This window comes from Macaca fascicularis, chromosome 6, assembly GCF_037993035.2.
Source record: "Macaca fascicularis isolate 582-1 chromosome 6, T2T-MFA8v1.1".
Classification (NCBI taxonomy): domain Eukaryota; kingdom Metazoa; phylum Chordata; class Mammalia; order Primates; family Cercopithecidae; genus Macaca; species Macaca fascicularis.
This window is the reverse complement of record NC_088380.1, coordinates 183,701,029-183,720,118: the sequence shown is the minus strand read 5'-3', so window position 1 is coordinate 183,720,118 and position 19,090 is coordinate 183,701,029. Positions and strand designations below refer to the sequence as shown.

Genomic DNA, 19,090 nt, shown 5'->3' with positions numbered 1-19,090 from the left:
CAGTTTCCCCACCCCACAGCCTCCTGAGGAGTCCATCTGGCAACTCCCCGCTCCAGGCTGCGGGGCCCTGATTCACCGGTACCTGTGCCCCCTTATCTGTACACGCTCACCTGTGCAACTGCACACAGCCGTCACACATGTGTGGCATGCTGGCCATCACACACATTCATCAGGGCACACATACCAATGCTGCACAGACTATGCCAACCCCCTTCGTCACCCGGGCACACATGTCAACCCAGAGCCTTCACACGTGCTCACGTGGGCGACATGCAGCTATGACCACCCAGCCCTCACATGCATCAACTCAGAAAACATTTCCAGGGCACCTACTGGGTGCCGGGCAACACCTCACCTGTGTGTAGGGCACTAATACCCCCACCTCATCATGGACAACAGTGCAACCTGCACCCCCATCTGGAGAGCCACACACACGCCCCTAACACACACGTGTGGGACACGGACACACACCCAACAGTTCAGCCTTTCAGCGTGGTCAGGATTAGAAGGAGAGGCCCTGGGGAAGAAGAGGGGTGCTGATGGAGAAGGGAGATAGAGGGGGTGGGATGGAGTAGAGAGGGGTATTGAGGAGGCAGGATGGGGCGGGCGGACAGGCAGTGGTGGGTGCAGGATGCGCTGTGCAGAGACACCCTTTAAGGAAACAGCCATCAGCCTCAATCATCAGGCTGGTCCCCGAGCTCTCACTCACCGATCTCTCATCAATCTGGCTTGGCAGCTCAGAAACCCCAATGCTCCCTTCCAACACCCCTGTTATAAGCAGTGGCCTGGCCAGGCTGGGGAGTCACCACCCAGGTTCTAGGGGCAGCAAGAATCGAGAATTGCCAGGTAAGCCTCAAGCCCCCTTGACCACACAAATGGCACCCGTCCCCCCTCCCCCCGACCACAGACACATAAGCTTAGCTCAGCTTAGTGCATGGGGGGCAGAGATCAGGAGGCCCCCACAGCTCAGCCTAGGTGAAGGCTCAGGGACAGCAGACAAAGGATGCAGGGGAACTTCCTCCCCCCAAACCTCCTCCCAAGGGAACCAGGTGGGGTGAGGGCTGAGTTAGCAGAGGGTTAGGGTGACCAATGGGGCATGCAGGGACCAAGAAAGGCTATGGAGTTTAAGAAAGAAGGGGAAGCTGGTGGACCAACCGCACACAACTCTGGCCCCCAGCACCAGGGAGACCAGGAGCCACAGCCCCGGCCATTCGGACCGCGGCGCTTTGACTGTGCTGGCTGCAAGGACTGGGGGCTGGTGTATGCGCCTCCACGCCTGAGTGTGTGCGTGTGCGAGCGTGTGTGGCGGGGACAGAGGAGGACACTGTGTTCTGGACGTGGGCAGAGGCCAGGTGCCAAGCTGGGAGATTGTGAGTGGCTGTTTAGGGCAGATGCTACCGGGAAGAGGTATCTGAACCGCTCCCCGCACCCCCCATATTCTGGGCACTGGGATAGGATCAAAACCCTCTAATCTTCGAATCCTGAAAGTCAGTCTCCCTGGGGTTGATCAAAACCCCCAGCCCTGCTTCGGGCCCAGGCAACCAGCAAACTTCCCCCACCCGGAGGCGTGGGGTGTCTACACTCGCCAGCCCCGTGCGCTGACAGCTGCTCCTGGACTTGGCAGAACCCAGGCTTCCGGGAGAGCGCGCGGGGAAGCTGCGCAGCAGCAAGAAGAGGCCCCCGCGTCCCGCCTCGCAAAGTTTGGCCTCGGGGGGCTCCTAGCCGAGTCTGGCAGCGCGGGTCAGGGACCCCCCCAGAGTAGCGAGCGTTCACGCGCACGGTCCCCCGCAAGCCTCCCCAGAGCGCGCGCGGCGTGACTCACCCGAGCCGCGGAGCCAGGCGGCGAGGACTATGCCCAGAAGCGCTGGCCACAGGCCGGGCCGGACGGCCATGGCCGCGGGCGGGCGGGCCGGGCGCGGGGCCCCGCGGGCGGGAGGGCAGCTTTCAGCGCCTCAGCCCGGAGCCCCAGCTCGGGGCGCCCCCGGGGCCCATGCCAGCGGACTGCGCTGCCTCCGGGCGGCCGGCTGCCGGGCGCACGCGGCGCGTGGCTCCCCTGGGCACGGGAGCGCAGCAATGCAGCCGGGGCGGAGCGCAGCGCCAGCCGCGCCGCGCACCGAGCCAGCCGCGCCGCGGAGCCCGCAGCCGGAGAGCCGGCCGGTGGGCGCCGCAAAACCCGGACTGGAGCAACGGAGCGGGGCGGCGGCTGGGAGGGGCTGGGGAGGGAAGGAGGGGCCGGGCCGCCCCGCGACGCGCGCGCGGGCCACCCCCAGCACCGGGAATCCCTCTGGGCGATGCCTGAGGCTCCCCCAGGGAGGGGCTTGGGGTGGTGGGCGTGGAGGCCTCCCACCGCCCCGCGCGGTCTCCAGGGACAGGGGCAGGAGTCTGAAACCCGGAGTGGATCGGTGCTCCGGATCCGGGCTCTCGCAGGCCCGCCAGTCTGCGCACAGGTGGCCCGGGAGGGGCCCGGGGCTGCGGCGACCCCGGCGCGGCGCCAGCCTGCGGAGAGCCGCCCAGGGCAGGGGTGCCCCGGGCAGGTTCCGCTGCAGTCTTCTTCCCCGCCCCTTCCTCGCGGCCGCGCTCCGGGACTGTCCGGGCGCCCCGGTATGCTGCCAGCCCGCGGCTTGGTTAGGGGACTGCGGGAGAGCGCCGGGGCCCCGGCCCGAGCGCAGAGGTGGCCACCAGAGCTGGCAGGCCAGACTCGGGGACTCCCGCAATCCCAGTCTCGCAGCCTGGTGGATTCCAGGGGCGCGCCTCCCACCATGACCCAAGGTTTCCCTAACCCCTCGGCGCAGCTCGCCGAAGGAAAACAACCTTTGGGCGCAGAGCACCCGACTGGGCGCGAGGTGTTTGAGCCCCGAGAGCGCACGGTGCCCGCGACGTGGGCGGGAAGGAACGAGCTGGGCTTTGGCAGCTAGAGAAATCGGGGGTAGGGTCTAGGCGACTTCACCTTCTAGCTCTGTGACCTTGGGCAAGTCACGTCGTCTCCTGGAGCCTCCAGCAGTGACCGCTGCTGGAGTCTCCTGCGCCCCACCCCCATTCCCTAATCCGGCTAAAATAAACAGAGGACTGCCTTGAAGGAGAAAGAAAATGACAGCTGCACGCCCTGTGCCTTGCGGCGAGTGATCGGAAAAAGAGAGGGTCCTAGTCTGGGTCGGGAGGGGAATGAGAAGGGTGAGGGCAGGGTCGCAAACTCAAACGCCTACGGGGCCGGTCGATAATATAAATTGGCGCTGCAGGCTAGGCGATATAAGGAATGGTCTTGCTTCCACAAAGAGATATGAGCTCTCCTATATTTCTTGAGACACGAGGCCCTCTCTCGGTCTGTCTTTTGTTTCCCACTTTTGAGAGAAGGGTTATGAAAAATGTTTTGCTTTCCTCTTAAGTCTACTATAAAAAACACCAGCTAAAGCTCCGGAGGCAACCATACAGACGCTGGGCTCCATCGCCAGGGAGGCAAAGGGCAGCGCTGGGGACAGGGCACAAGGATCCCATCTCAAGGGACAGCTGTCTCTTCTGCTCCAGGTGCTGGTTGTCGGGGAAGGGGTCTGGGGCACAGTATAGCCCCGTCTTCCAAATTTTCAACAGAAGCCGTCGTATGTGAAATATTCTGATTTAAAATTTTTAACTGGTAAAAAATAATTTTTTAGACTTCATGTGAGCCCAGGGGAGAATGTCCACCACCTTCTTGTTTGGGAACTTTGCTTTGGGGGCTGTTTGAATGTACACAGTGTCGGGGCCTGATCTACTCACATGTCTGTGTGTGTGTGTTTATGAGCAGTTCGTACCCAGGCTGCTCCTATTGGCACCATAACACCCCTCTTCAGCATCTGCAGGAAAGAGGTGGGAGGGAGAGGTGAGTCAGCGGCAGGATCTGCCCTTGGGGCTCATGGAATAGGGGAGATGATTAGGAACCAGGATTGGGCACTGGAGGCTGGTGGTTGAGGATGAAGGAGCAGGATTGAGGGCTGGAGTATAAGATGGCATTATAATAGTGTATGCTCTGTCTAAAGGGATGCCTGGGTGTGGTGGGTCACACCGTAATCCCAGCACTTGGGGAGTCTGAGGTGGGTGGATCACTTGAGGTCACACAGCCAGATGTGGTGGTGGGCGCCTGTAATCCCAGATACTCAGGAGGCTGAACCAGGGAGAATTGCTTTAACCTGGGATGCGGAGGCTGCCGTGAGCCAAGATCATGCCATTGCACTCCAGCCTGGGTGACAAAGCAAGACTCAGTCTCAAAAAAAAAAAAAAAAAAAAGAGTGTATGCTGGACACCACTATGTCCTTGCATACATTTATAATTTGGCTTGATCCTCCCATGCAGTCCTATTAAAGAAACATGATTATCCCCATTATGCAGATGCAGCAGTTGAGGCATAAGGAGAGGTAGCGCCTGATTGCTCAGGGCCAACCTTATTCAATAGACTACTGGGGTAGCTAAGATACGTCCTTGGGAGATTTGATTTCAATGTCCATGTCCTCATCTTTCCTCCTGCTACAGTTTCTACTCTAGGATTTGAATTGGGGAGATGAGGTTTGAGATATAGGAAAGGAAGGGTCTTTTCTGCTCAGTTTGGCTGCTTTGTTCACTTCTCTTCTTGCCCCTCTCTCTTCAGCCAGAATGGAATGATCTATGTAAGAGTCAGGATAGATTAGGGGATGTCATAACAAATAGTCCCCAAATCTCAGTAACAAATCAACAAAGGTTTGTTTCTCATTCGTCCATCATTGGTCTACTACTCCAGGTCACCCTCACTTGAGGACCCAGCCTGACAGCAGCCACTCCAGAGGTACACCCACTAGCCATCAATGGCTCAGCTCGGACACAGTGGATCGTGTCTGGTCACAATCCATTGGCCAGAACTGGCCCCACAGTCCCACCCAAGAGAGCCAGGAAGTATAATCCTACCTCATGCCTGGAAGGCAGAGCTGAAATAGATGGAGAGTAGTGTGAGTGCCTGCACACCCTGCGGTCCCAGCAGGATCTGGCCCCTGCCTTCCTCTTCAATTCTGCCTAGGCCCTGGCCATAAGGCCCCCCAACCCCTCACTTTGTTTCTCCAGCATCCAAGCTCATCCCACCTCCAGGCCTTCCCATTTGCCTTTCTTCTTAGAATACTCTGTCCCTAGATCTTCACATGGCTGGTTCCTTTTAGTCACACAGGCCTCAGCTGAACTGTTTCCTTCCAAGTAGTGCTTACAGTCATGTCAGGAGAAGGAGGAGGGGTGCCCCTGCAGAGAGGGGGAGTAGGTGTCTCACTGGAACTCTTCTTAAGAATCCAGGGTGAAGGGCTGCCAGGAAAGGGTTTGTCTCAGGCCCTAAGGTAGGATGGCCAGATGCAAAGAGGACTCCTGAGAGCTCCAGCCTCCTTTGCTTCTGTTACTCAGGCAAATTTTTCTTCAGAAGACAAAGTCTTGGTCTATCCTGAATTTTCAGGGCAGACAGTTCTGCTTCAGATGCTGGCATGGCAGCAGGGCTCTGGGCCCCTGTCCTCGCCACCCAGACACCCTGTGCCTTCCCCCCGCAAGTGCTCTGTAGTGAAGTGGCTCCCTGAAGGCATCTCCTGAAGGGATTGGCAGGTGTCCTGCCATCATGGCCTGATGCAAAAGAAGAGTCCTAATCAGCTGTTGGTCAGTGACATCGAACTACTAATATCCCCTGGACCTGGGGAGCTCAGACCCTGTGCTGAGGCCATCATTGACTTGGACATGCACCGAAGTTCCTATGAGTTGCTTGGAGTATAAATTTCCATGTCCTGCCTATCCTGATGTTGATCCAGGATGTCTGGGGAGGGGTCTAGGAATCTGCTTTTACCGAGCCCTGTAATACCTACAAGATGTTTCTGCTGCTGCCAATGGTCTGAAGACTGACCATACTTTGAGGGACATTGTCCTAGGTCTTTGCCATAGGTGCTATCAACAACTGGGTGTTCCTCACCTACCCTTTAGGTCCCTGGTTTTTGCAATTAAATGCAGACACTTAAATTCATCCCAATTATATTCCATCGTATTACATCTAATCCTCTTTTCCCATATGGAGCCCTCTCAGGACGTGGGTGCTGTCAGGCAGGGTATTTGCTATTTTCTTCTGCTTCCTGTCATTCCCAGATGACATTAGGAAGTCACATATACTTTCAACCAAGTCCTTACTAAACAGGTTGCTGCAAGCAGGACCAAGGACAGGACCTAGAGGCTCACCAGCTGCTCCTTTGTCCACTCAGCAAGCCTCTGACCACACCATCCTTCAGCTCACATCTCACTGCTGCACCCACAAAGAGAAATGGAAAGACTTAGCAGAGCCCCAGAATCATGAACTTCCAGCTTTGCTCAAATCTACCAGACAAATAACCCAATTGATCAGGAAATTAGTTCAGCAAGCAGGACGTGCTCTTGGAGACCCCTAAGCAAGACACTGGATTTTCTTTTTATTTATTTATTTATTTATTTATTTATTTATTTATTTATTTATTGAGACAGGGTCTGGCTCTGTCACCCAGGCTGGAGTGCAGGGGCACTCTCTCAGCTCACGGCAACCTCCGCCTCCCAGGCTCAAGTGATCCCACCTCAGTCTCCCAAGTAGCTGGACCTACAGGCACATGTCACCACTCCCAGCTTTTTTTTCTTTTTCTCTCTCTTTTTTTTTTTTTTGTAGAGATGGGGTTTCACCATGTTGCCCAGGCTAGTCTTAAACTCCTAAGCTCAAGCCATCTGCTTGCCTCGGCCTCCCAAAGTGTTGGGATCACAGGCGAGAGCCACTGCGCCCAGGCAAGACATTGGCTCTTTATAGTGGTCCAAGTGTTCACATCTGCCCACTGCTCAGCATTCAGCTTCTGTCTTCTGGAAGCAGCTTCCTGTCTTTTCTTCGAAGGATCACCCCTCCCCACCATCAGTGCACAAGATTCAGGTCAGACTATCCCACTCCATTTCCAAAAGACAGCACATGCCCAGGCCTGGCCAATCAGCATCCACTGTTCCCTGAAACACAGTGATTGGTTCAGGGATGGGTATATGACACTAGCCAGGCCATTGAGTTTCATTTCTGGGAGTTTTGTTGGAACTAAGGAGAGAAAGAATTTCTTTTCTCGCCGTACTTAAAACTGGAAATAAATGACCTGATCTTGGCAGCACTGCCACAAGAGAAGGGCATGCCTGAGATTGAAGCTTGGATGGAGAGGAGCAGAGACTGGAGAAAAGAGGGTTGCAGAATCCTAATTCATTGTTCAAGCCCTTAGATTCAGCTGCTTCTGAGGCTGCTGATACCGCTGGATTTTTCAGTTAGATCAGCCAACGCATTCCCTTTTGAGCTGTTTAAGCCCATTTACGGTTTTTGTCATTTATATTTGAAAACATAATACAGGGCTGGGTGCTGTGGCTCACATCTGTAATCCCAACATTTTGGGAGGCTGAAGGGGGAGGATTGCTGGAGGCCCTGAGTTCAAGGCCAGGCTGGGCAACATAGAGAGACACTGTGTATCACTGTGTATTAAAGCATTTTTTAAAATGAGCTAGGCATGGTGGCATATGCCTGTTGTCTAGCTACTTGGAAGTCTGAGTGGGGAGGACTGGTCGAGCCTAGGAGTTTGAGTCTGAAATGAGCTACGATAGGGCCACTGCATCCTATCCTGGATGACAGAATAAGACTCTGTCTGTTAAAAAAAGGGAAATAAAAATAATACAGAATTATCCTTTATTAAAAATATACAGGGTGAGCATTTATGACTGACTGCTATCTGTAAGGCTTGATGCTACCCACTGGGGGAACCTGCAGCATGTTGGGGAAGACACAAATGTCCTCCCAGTTGTAAACTGGGGTGGAATGAGAGCCAGATCATAAAAGAAATGAGTGCTTTGTGAGGGACAAGACAGGAGATGGAACTAGAAATAAGCCCCTTCAAAGGACCCCTGGCAACATCTGGACCCGTCCCCTCTGCACACAAACCCCAACACTCACCCGTGCTCTGAATCCAACACACGCACACAGCAAGCCAGAACCTGCCCAGTCTCCACAACTAACACAACACAAATGCACTTCCCACACCCAGCTCACACATGTGCATACTGGATAACCGATGACAAGCAGTACAGGTACTCATGTTCCCCGCACAGTCACATACATGTACAGACTCTTCCATATCTTTCCACTCCTTTCCTGCACAGGCTGTTCACATGCCAACCCTCCATGCTGCCCTGTTCTACTGAGCACTTCGTGCCTGGGCCTTGAGGCTGGCCTGGTAGTGCCTCGGCGCAAGAACTGGGATGTCACTGCCTTGGAGCCTCCAGGACCAAGGACAGCGCCCAGCATTTCTTGAGAACTCTCCAGGTGCCCAGGACAGGACTAAACTCTGTAGCTGGTTTATCTCCTTCGATTCTCACAGTCCCTTATGAAGTAGATGTGATTATTGTACCCATTATATAGATACAAAAACTGTGGCACAGAGAGGGGATGTAACTTGCTAAAAGCCACTCAGCTGGTAAGAGATGGAACAAGGAAGGATTTAAACCTAGAAGCTGCTCCAGAAATGTTTGCTGAGTGATTGAAAGAATGTTCAGTCTAAATGGTTTTATTAGAGACACATCCTCCTATGATGCATGTGTTATCACACACACACACACGCACGCACACGCACCGCACACACCCAGAGACAACCTTTCCCAGCTCCGTGAGCTCCGTAACATCTCAGTCTCTGAGGTCTCCCTGGCTACACAGTCCCCCTTTCGAGTTTTCCTGCTGGGCACTCTCAGGCAGGTTGGGGGGTGGGCAGTTCTCTGCTGAGGGGCCTATGTGAAAAGGAGGAGGCGGAGAACTGTCAGGAAGGGGCAGGAGGAGCGGAGGAGGAGGAGGACGGGATTGGACCAAGTGGAAGCCTGGCACTGTGCCCTTTGCAGATGACCTGATGAGTATTTTGCAGAGTTAATTTCATTAGCGTCTCTGGGAGATGAACAATTAGCAAGATGCTCTGATGCCTTTAAAAGCTTAAGAGAAGGAGAAGGTGGCCTTTCTTGCTTCCCCACCAGACCACAGCATCCCCCACCCCCACTCTCCTCCATCTCTGTCCCCATCTGCATCGTTCATCCACCCTTGTCTGATCTTCTCTCGTGCCCTCATGCCCTCAGAGCCACTTCTACCCTCACCCCACCCTGCTCCTTGGCCACCACACAGCCCCTCCCTCCCTCTTCCAGGCTCCCATCTCCCCTGCGGCCTCGTGCTGGAGCTCTGCCCACACTGCATCAATTGGTCCCCTGTGTTCTGATCGCTCAGACACCCAGCACTGGGGCCTGGCACTGGCCCAGCCCTCCAAAGAGACACAGCTTTCTTTGGCACCCAAAGAAAGCTGGGCCAGGTAGGGGTTCTCTGGTTTTGATTGATTTTGCTACCAGGTCTCTAGCAACTTCCAGATGGGGTTCCAATGGGGATTAGAGCTCCCATGCCAATCCCAGGGTGGGTCTGGTAGGCAGGACAGAGGTAAGCTTTGACTCAGTGAACCGAGGGCTGGGAGAGGAGGCAGAAGCTTAGCTCTGCCTTGCTTACCAGACCCACCCTGGGATTGGCATGGGAGCTCCAGTCCCTTGGGGAAGGTTGGGGTCCACAGAAGGGAGGCCCAGGTCTGTGGGGGGCATCTGTGGCTGTATCAAACAGGTGGAAAATGGGACTCCAGACATCCTGGGGCAGTGTTTGTCCCAGACACCTGCTGCGTGACCGTGGTCCTGGGAACACATCCTCATACTGCCTCCTCCATGCCCTAAGTCAGTGGGAAGGGTTCTGGTCCAGCCACCAGCCTCCCACAAGCCTCCTCTGGGCAGCCCTGGGTAGTGCTGGCATAGGGAGGCCTGGCTAGATGGGTCTTGAGTTCTCTAGGACCAGGTCAGTGTTCTAGGCAGGCCCTTTTCCCTCAGACTAGATGGTTCCTTGGTGATTTGAAACCCCCTTCAGCCCCAGACCCCCACTTCAGACAGGGCATCAGAACCCCCTCAGAGCTTGCTGAAACCCCGATGTCAGGCCCCTCTTCAGGTCTACTGACAGGATCTTTAGGTGGGGCCCAGACAGCTGTGTTTTAAGAGATTTCCAGCTGGGCCCTAAAGACTGGGAACCACTGCACGCAACATGGGCCAGGAGTGGGAGGACAGTGGTCACACCCCTGAGGCCGGGCAAAGAAACCCTTGCTCTGCAGCAGGGACTCTCAGCGGCCTGTGTGGGAGGGTCTCCTTTCTCCAGGAGCAGGGTGGAAGCTGGTTATTCCATGGCAGGTAAAAAAATTCTGGTCTCTAAAGCACAGATATACACACACATATACACATACACACATACGGTGCATAACCAGATATACAGTGTATCTGTGGTCTTAACATTTCAGGGGGGCTACTAGGGATGAAAAGTCTACAAAGGCTCCTTATGGGGGCAATGGTAAAAAACAGGCTAAGAAACACCTCTTACTAGTCAAAGAGCCTCAGAAGTACAAGAGCACAACGAATACTCCACAGCTGGACGTGCACACACACAGAAACACAGGCAACACACACACATATACACAGCCCACACCCGGATATGCACACTCATGAAATAGCCAACACACACACACATATACATGCAGCCCTCATCCAGACATGCACACACAAATACACATACTCCACACCAAGGCATACACACACCCTACACCCAGACATGCACACACACATATACATGCACCCCACACTTGGACTGAACACACACACATACACACACCCTACACCTAGACACGCACACACAGATATACACATCCCACACCCAGACTGAATACATACAAGCACGCACAACTCACATCTGGGCACACACACACCCCCCACACACACACCTGGACATGTACACACAGACCCAGGGATACACATGCTCCCAGGTACACACAAACACAGAGGCCACACCTGGACACAGCCCACGCAATGGCACACCCCACACACATGAATAGAAAGTCTCCCTCACACATACACAAACACATACACTCTCTTCTTCACCCTCCCACACAATCATCAAGAGACTCCAGTCACACTGCGTTAGTGAAGAGGAGACTAGGTTAAGATTTTAATAAGCGTTAAATAAATAAATATACCTTTACCAGGACACCATGCTTTTTTATTAATGTGACGTCTTGGCCTTATGCTTCTTGAGAACAGAGGAGGCACACAGCCGTCTTCACACATGGCCACCCGTGCATGCGTGTGGGTGTAGAGTTGTTTTTGAGATGAGTGTGTGTGCTGTTCATGGCTGTGAAGGAGACACGCATCTCCATGCAGGCGTGTGTGTGCAAGCATCTTCTAAGTGTGTGCTGAGTGTCGGTGTCATGGGTAACAGGTCAGGAAGCAGCATGTGTGTGCTCATATGTGTTCTCATGTATATATGTGCGTGCTCATGTGTGTGTGTGCTTGTGTGTGTGTTCGTGTGTGTGTGCTCATGTGTATGTGTGTGTGCACTCATGTGTATGTGTGCTTGTGTGTGTGCTCGTGTGTATATGTGTATGTGTGCTTGTGTGTGTGCACACGTGTGTGGGTGCATGTGTATTTGTGTGTGCTTGTGTGTATGTGTGGTTGTGTGTGTGTGCTCATGTGTGTGTGCTCGTGTGTGTGTGTGCACTCATGTGTATGTGTGCTTGTGTGTGCTCATGTGTATATGTGTATATGTATATGTGTTCTTTTGTGTGTGCACTCGTGTGTGTGCATGCATGTGTATCTGTGGGTGCTCGTATGTGTGCTTGTGTGTGTTCATGTGTGTGCTCATGTGTATGTTTACTTGTGTGCGTGCTCGTGTGTATGTGTACTTGTGTATCTGCTCGTGTATATATGTGTATGTGTGCTTGTGTGTGTGCACCTGTGTGTGTGCGCATGTGTATCTGTGTGTGCTCGTGTGTATGTGTGCTCGTGTGTATGTGTGCTCGTGTGTGTGTGCACACGTGTGTGTGGGTGCATGCGTATTTGTGTGTGCTCGTGTGTATGTGTGGTTGTGTGTGTGTGCTCGTGTGTGTGTGCACACTCATGTGTATGTGTGCTTGTGTGTGCTCATGTGTATGTGTGTATATGTGTATGTGTTCTTGTGTGTGTGCACTCGTGTGTGTGCATGCATGTGTATCTGTGTGTACTCATATGTGTGCTTGTGTGTGCTCATGTGTATGTGTACTTGTGTGTGTGCTCATGTGTATGTGTACTTGTGTATCTGCTCGTGTATATATGTGTGTGCTTGTGTGTGTGCACCTGTGTGTGTGCGCATGTGTATCTGTGTGTGCTCGTGTGTATGTGTGCTCGTGTGTGTGTGCACATGTGTATCTGTGTGTGCTCGTGTGTATGTGTGCTGGTGTGTGTGTGCTCATGTGCGTGTGCACACATGTGCTTATGACTCTGGGGTCCTTAGGCAGACATTGTCAATTCCCAGAGCACTCAGTCTCTAAATCCTTCCTGTTCATCATCGTATCCCTTACTTTTGCCAACACAGTGCACACTCCAGGAATGTGTGCTGAATGAATGAATCAACAAATTAATGTAATGCAAGCATCTAAATTTCTGTTCTCTTCATTAAACCTTATAAATTGCCCCGTGACTTAGATATCATCCTGCTCATTTTACAGATGAGCAGACTGAGGCTTGGAGAATTTGAAGCAGCACCTCCACCATCGCCATCCACATCTTCTACCTCCCAGGCTTGCACAGGGCACACTGGCTACCCTGCGGACACTTGGGAGACCCAAGCAGAGTGGCCCGGGCTGCCTTCTCTGAGGTCGGGTCAGCCCTGCTCAGGTCGTTGCAGGAGGGCTGCTGAAGAGGCAGCCTTGTTGGAATTCGGCGCCCATGACAAGACTCTCTTGTGAGGTTTCGGACAATCCCTGCCCACATTTTCCTCCGCTCCTTCCTGGTGCCACCAGACTCCTGGCCCTCGATGTCCACTACCCTGGCCCGTTGAGAGTCCTCTGGAGCTTGTGCAGAGCAGATGGGTGATGTTCACCCAGCACAACCATTCTGACTCAGTCCCTCAGGGCTGGTACATACTGTGTGCCAAGGTTAATTAAACCAGTAATTAGAAGGAGAGATGCTTAATCTACCTGGTTAATAAAATAACTCCCCTCACATGAGCTTGCGGACGCTGTCACTCTCTGGGTGGAAGCGGAGATGCTGCAGCCCCTGCACCGTGGATCAGCCGAGCAGAACGCTCCCTGCTCTCCGTGGGCCCGGCTCCTGCCCCGCGCCAGCTCCCTGCTCTCCGTGGGCCCGGCTCCTGCCCCGCGCCAGCTCCCTGCTCTCCGTGGGCCCGGCTCCTGCCCCGCGCCAGCTCCCTGCTCTCTGTGGGCCTGGCTCCTGCCCCGGGCCGCTCCCCGAGTCCTGGAACCAATTCCTGGGCCCACCTCAGCCACTTCAGGGTGGGGTCTTGGAGGAAGCTTCAAGGGAGGTCAAGCCTGGGGAGATAGCTGGGGGTGTCCAGTCTCAGAGAAGGCGCCGTGGTGACAGGCGGCACCAAGGTTTTTCTACCAGGCACCAGGCCCAGGGCAGCGGCTCAGCACCCCGGGGGTCTCCCCTGTAGCCGGGACCCTCTCCTGTGCTTTCCTCACTGTCCGTTCCCTTCCTTCAAGGGTGAGCTCTGACCCTCGCACTCTAAATTATATCCTTGGTGAATATCTTTAAAAATTAATTTTTAATCTTACATATAAAACATGAATACATTATGTTGTGTTTTTAAAAAAGACTGCACATCACCCCGCCTCACATCCTTGGTTTTTCCAGGGAGAAAGCTGCTGGCAGAGTCTGCCGCGTGGCCTCCTGGGCCTTTCTCTCCATGGGTGCAGGTCTATATGTCGGTATCAGTCACTAGACCGAGTTTTGCTTGAATTTAGGTATTTACTCTCTGGTGTCTTGCTGTATGCTTCCTTCAGCAGTGTGTCTTTCCCCTCACTAACGACATGAGGAGCTGATGTTTTCTTCAGTTACATTTCATCGAGATGGAATTTTCTGGATGAGGAGAGGAGCCTCCCTCGCCCTCACGACCCCACGCTGGGAATGTCCTGTATCTGTATCAGGGCACCCCCTGAATGGGAACCCTCAGCCCCAGGGGTCCACCCTGCCCCACCCCAGTCTTGTCGCCACGGCCCAAACGCTCCCCAGCCCCTATCCCCCGTGCCTGGTGTGAGTCAGGGGGACAGCAGGCCCCTTCCCTCCTCCATCGTGGAGACTACTGCAGCTCACAGAGCGCGGGTCTCTGTGTGCGAGGCTGCCTCAGTCCCGCTGTAGTGGCCGCCTCCTGCCAGCCTCACAGGCCCCCCAACAGGGTCTGGCTCAGGTGCAGGGTCTTCAAAGAGACAGGCCACCTCCCACTTCCCACCTCAAAGGACAGCCTGGAGGGACAGGGCCTGAGTGACAGCCGCTCCCTCGGGGCTGCTCACCTGCACGGCCACCCTGCTCTCTCTCAGCTCCTGGCAACAGTGAGAGCAGACCCAGATGATGGGCAGCAGGCTGCAGGCGAGGGCGGACGTGTGCGGGTGTAGGGGAACGGGTTTTATTAACCTGGTAACGATCTGCTTAATGGGCTTTGAAGTCAGGTGCATCCAGCAGCTAGAGCAGGTGGCCCTGAGGCCACAGGGTGTGAGCTGGTGGGATGTAGGAATCTGGAGGGTCTTTAGCCACCAGAGCGCCACGCGAGTTCCCAAGCTAAAGAGAATAAACAGGACACGTGTTTATTATTATTTTTTAAAGAGGCATGAAATAGATTAGAGAGTGAAGGCAGGACTGGACAGGGCATGGGCTCAGTCCACCAGGTTGCTGGTGCCAGCTGTGTGGCCTTGGGCACATCACATCTGCATCTGAGCTCGGCCCGCTCACCCTCACCCACCCATCTGTCCGTCAGATATTCATTCATTCAACAGGTATTTATTGACCTCCCTGCTCTATGTCAGGCCTTGAGCTATGTGGAAGACCTTGTGTTTTTGGAGCCAAGTACTCCAGTGGGGGTAGCAGGTGGGAGAAAGACTGACAGTAAGTAAGCAAACAAATAGAACAACAAAATAATTCCAGAGGCTGCAGAATATAAAGTGGGTAAAGTGAGAGAGGGGCAGAGAGGAGGAGTGGAGGGCATCTCTGTGGAAGTGTGGCCAGGGAGGGTCTCTGAGGAGGTGCCATTTCAGCAGAGACCTGGTTGAAGAGAAAGTGGCAGCGGCCATGGGGAAGACCTGGAGGAAAAGTGTTGTGGATACAGGGATCAGCAAGTGGAAAGCACCCTGGGGGAAAGTGAGCTAGATGTGTTTCCAGACCCCAAGGACCGGCAGTGCAGCTGGAGCGGCAGGGTGTGGCAGGAGGACATAAGTGGGGATGGAGTCTGAGAGGTGGGCAGGTACCCGACCCCCAGAGCCCTGAAGCAAGGAGAATCTAGAGTATTGCAAGAGCAAAGTGAAGCCAGCGGAGGGTTCAGGAGGGAGTGATAGGATGTGATCTGCATCCAAAATACATTATTCTGGCTGCCACGTAAGGTGACTGGGAAAAAAGGGGGGGTTGGGGTGGTGGCCAATCATTTTGAAGCCCATTTCAGTTCCAAAATCCTGTAGTGCCTCGCCCCTTTCCTGTTCTGCAACACTAAGGATAATCTCTAACATTTGAAGGGTGTTTTCAACATTTACAAATCACATTCGTGAACAATTCTGTTTCATTCTCACAGAAGCTTCTTTCAGTACTTTCCCAGGGAAGTGGACTCCTCCGACCACCTGCAGGGCAGTCCCAGAGTGGAGCCTCCAGGGACCTGGGACCTTTGAGTGCTCTGATCGCAGGGCCAGCCAGAAGGCCGAGATTGTCACCATTTGTCTGGTGGTGAACATCCGTTGTCTGCCAGCCAGGGTCCCAGACCCCCTCTTTGGGTAGCAGTGCTCCCGTTTTCCCTTGGAGAACCTGCACCCGCCACCTCCACCCACAGTCTCTGTGGCTCAGATGAAGCCACTCTAGCCCGGGCTCCAGGGTGGCCAATCAGAGTTTCCCAACATCCTGGCTTCCACAGAGGTTGGTTCAAATTGAGTTCTCCATGTGTACCAATGAGAACCAAGCCTGAGGCTGAAGCCTGGGCTTACATAGAAGATGTTCCCTTTCAGGTACGGTGGGCCACATGTCAGGGTAGGGGCCTGGAGGGCTGATGGCCACCAGCTGGTAAAAGCCTGCCTAAGCAGGGAGCCCCCACAGAGGAGGGCTGACAAGCAGACAGGGAAGGAGAGACTTGTTCTGTTGGAGCACCTTGATCTGGCCATACCTGAAGCTAAACTTCTCTCACCCTAGGGACTTTTCAGTGACAAGAGCCCATGAATTCCCTTTTGAGTTTGAGCTAGTTTGAGATGGATTTCTGATCCTCGCAGCCCAACTGGGTCCTTACCAATACACATTTGTACAACCCTTAAAGGTTTATAAACAGATTCTCACATATGGCTTAATTCAGTTCTTAGAGCAACTCTGGGAAGTAGGCACTTTTTTTTTTTTTTTTTGAGACGGAGTCTTACTCTGTCGCTCAGGCTGGAGCACGATAGTGTGATCTCAGCTCACTGCAACCTCTGCCTCCCAAGTTCAAGTGATTCTCCTGCCTCAGCCTCTCGAGTAGCTGGAATTACAGGCGTGTGCCACCACACCTGGCTATATATATACGTGTGTATATATATGTGTGTGTCTGTGTATATATATATGTGTGTGTGTGTGTGTGTGTGTGTGTGTATATTTTTTTTTAATTTTTAGTAGAGACAAGGTTTCACCATGTTGGCCAGGCTGGTCTTGAACTCCTGATCTCAGGTGATCTGCCCACCTTGGTCTCCCAAAGTGCTGGGATTACAGGTGTGAGCCACTGTGCCTGGCCAGAAGTAGCCATTTTTATCCCCATTCCACAGAGGAGGGTAGTTAGGCCGGAAGATGGAGTTGCCAGGAGCAGGGCGAGGGCTTGGACCCCAGCCTTCAGTCGTTCCACTTCTGAAGGACCAATGTGCCACACACAGGATCTCCCCCAGGGAACTTATTTTCTGTCATGAGCCAGGCCTCTGTGCCCCTACCTTTGTCCACCAAGGCCTAGGACCGTCCTGTCCGGCTTTTTCCTGGCTGCTGTCCCCTTCAGCCTGGGGTTCTTGGAAGCCAGACCCTCCTGCCTATTAAATGCCTATTGTGTGACCTCTGTGCTCCAGCACATGGGGACACGGCGCTGAGTGGGAGAGCACTCTGCCGGGTGGAGGCAGATGAAAAGCACGGGAAGGAGATATTTTCAGGCAGGGATCCCTGCTGTGCAGAAAATGGACAAAACTCGGGAGATGTGATTGTGACCAGAGGAGGGAGAGGGTGCTAAGTGAGATGACGGAAGGCCTCTCCTCTGAGACCGGAGTGATGAGAAGGCACCCAAGGCAACAACTGGCTGCTAAGTTTCCCAGGCAGAGAGCACAGCCGTGCAAAGGCCCTGCGGCGGACTGGGCTGGAGGAGCAAGGCTGCTAGGGAAGGAGGGCCAGGAGGCAGGGAGGGGTTGGCAGGGGCAGCCCTGGGTACATTTATAAATTTGGGCCTTATTGTATGTGCAGTGGGAAGCCAGGGGTTGGGGGCATGGATAAACAGGCGAGGGACAGCTACAAAGCTCACTCAAGAAAAGAGCAGTCTGGCGGCTGTGGGAGGATATGTGGTGGGGACAGAGGCAGCAGGGTGCGCCCAGCCCACTCCAGCGCTCCCAATCGGATCCTGCTGAGCCCCAAGCTCTCTTCTCAACTGCAGAACCCCGCGTTCAGCTCCGGGCACCTGGGGGAGGAAGCACCTTGACAAAGTTCAGCCAGGGGATTAGCGCCCCACAGAAATGGCCTTCTGTTTTCTGTTATTAGCATCCACAAAGGCGCGCTCCTCAGGCTTCAAGGGATCTGCCCCAGGGAAAGATCTTTTCCCTTAATGCCAGGGACCAGGTCTCTCCTCAGTAGTGTCTCTGGAATTTGGAGGGTCCAGCCCCCAATCTCCGGCCCCCTCCATGGCTGCAAGAGGCGGTGTTGTGAGCATGAATGGACACTGTGCCTGTGTGTCCGCGGGCTCGTGAGCCAGAGCAGATGACTGAGGGCAGGAGGAAGGGAAGGGAGAGATCCTTCCCTGGGAAGGATCCTGGTGGAGGAGAGAAAGGCCCAGGCTACGGGAACCCTGCGGCCACCTCCACTGCCTGTCTGCTTCCATCAGGAGAGCCACTGGCCTCGCAGGCTATTTTATGTGTGTTTATTTGTCTGTCTGCCTGTGTCTCGCTCTGTCTTCTGATGTGCCTGTGTCTCTGCTGTCAGATGCCCCCTCAGCTGGAGCCACTATTGCTGAAGACAGGCACAAGCCCGCATCTTCTCCCTGAGGGCGGCATGCACACCCTTTGGCCCCTGGGGCCTCGCCTCCTCTGAGAAAAGCAAAAACAGCTCCTCAGCTGCACAGCCCTTTACAGTTTGCATTTCTCTATCCCACGCACATGTTTAATTATATCCTTGCCTTGTTCTTGAAGTTTAAGGCACTAACCCTCTGTTTGTTCTTCACAATGACATTGCGGGGTGCACAGGCACAGACTTAGCCCATTGGCAGCTGAGGAAACTGAGGTGGAGCCAACGTGTGCGAGGCGCAGGGCTGGGCTCCGGCCTCGGGCGGGCGCGGGTTGGGTTGCTGGTGCAGGGAGTTTCCAGAGTCCTCCCTCTCCCGGAGGTTCGGAGGTTGCACTACCTGGAGGTGTCCCACGCCACGCTGCCCTGTAGCGGGCTCAGCAGGCTGAGCTGGTCACCTCCTGGTTTTCTTAGGCCCCTGGTTCCTCAACTTTCCTTCGAAAGTTCCTGGGAAAGGCGCCTGTAAGTGGGGGAATCCCTTGGGAAGTGGGGGAGAGGGAAGGGGATTCAGTCTGGGCCCGGGACGGAGGGTGGGGTGCTGAGGGCCGCTGTGAAGTGCCTGCCTGGGCCCCACCCTGAAGCCTGACCATGAGGGGCTAGGCCTGGGGAGGGATGGAGTGGTCTGCAGGAGGTGTGGTGGGGAAGAGCAGGGGCTGCCTGGTTGACAGCAGGTGACAGGATGGCTCGGCCGAGCTGCTGCCGTTGCAACAAAGGAAGGGAGCAAGGGGGGCGACGAGGCTTGGCCACCATTCTCCCA

The 19,090-nt window shown here is 54.5% G+C and overlaps 1 protein-coding gene and 1 long non-coding RNA gene across 7 annotated transcripts in view; one reads left to right on the top strand and one right to left on the bottom strand.

Moving 5' to 3' along the window:
• UNC5A (unc-5 netrin receptor A) overlaps positions 1–2,152 on the bottom strand; it is a 69,760-nt gene extending 67,608 nt beyond the window's left edge. For all 6 annotated transcript variants that reach the window (XR_012414404.1, XR_012414405.1, XM_045394551.2 and 3 more), the window contains exon 1: positions 1,823–2,152. Coding sequence is in view for 4 of the 6 variants with exons in the window: in XM_045394551.2 (XP_045250486.1) it covers positions 1,823–1,892 (70 nt within the window). In the remaining 2 variants the exon portion in view is untranslated. The remainder of the gene's footprint in view (positions 1–1,822) is intronic.
• Positions 677–13,082, top strand: LOC141407107 (uncharacterized). Its single transcript, XR_012414420.1, has 2 exons — positions 677–846; positions 12,585–13,082. It is a non-coding gene; the product is annotated as an uncharacterized lncRNA (long non-coding RNA).
• The last annotated feature ends 6,008 nt before the right edge of the window (positions 13,083–19,090 follow it).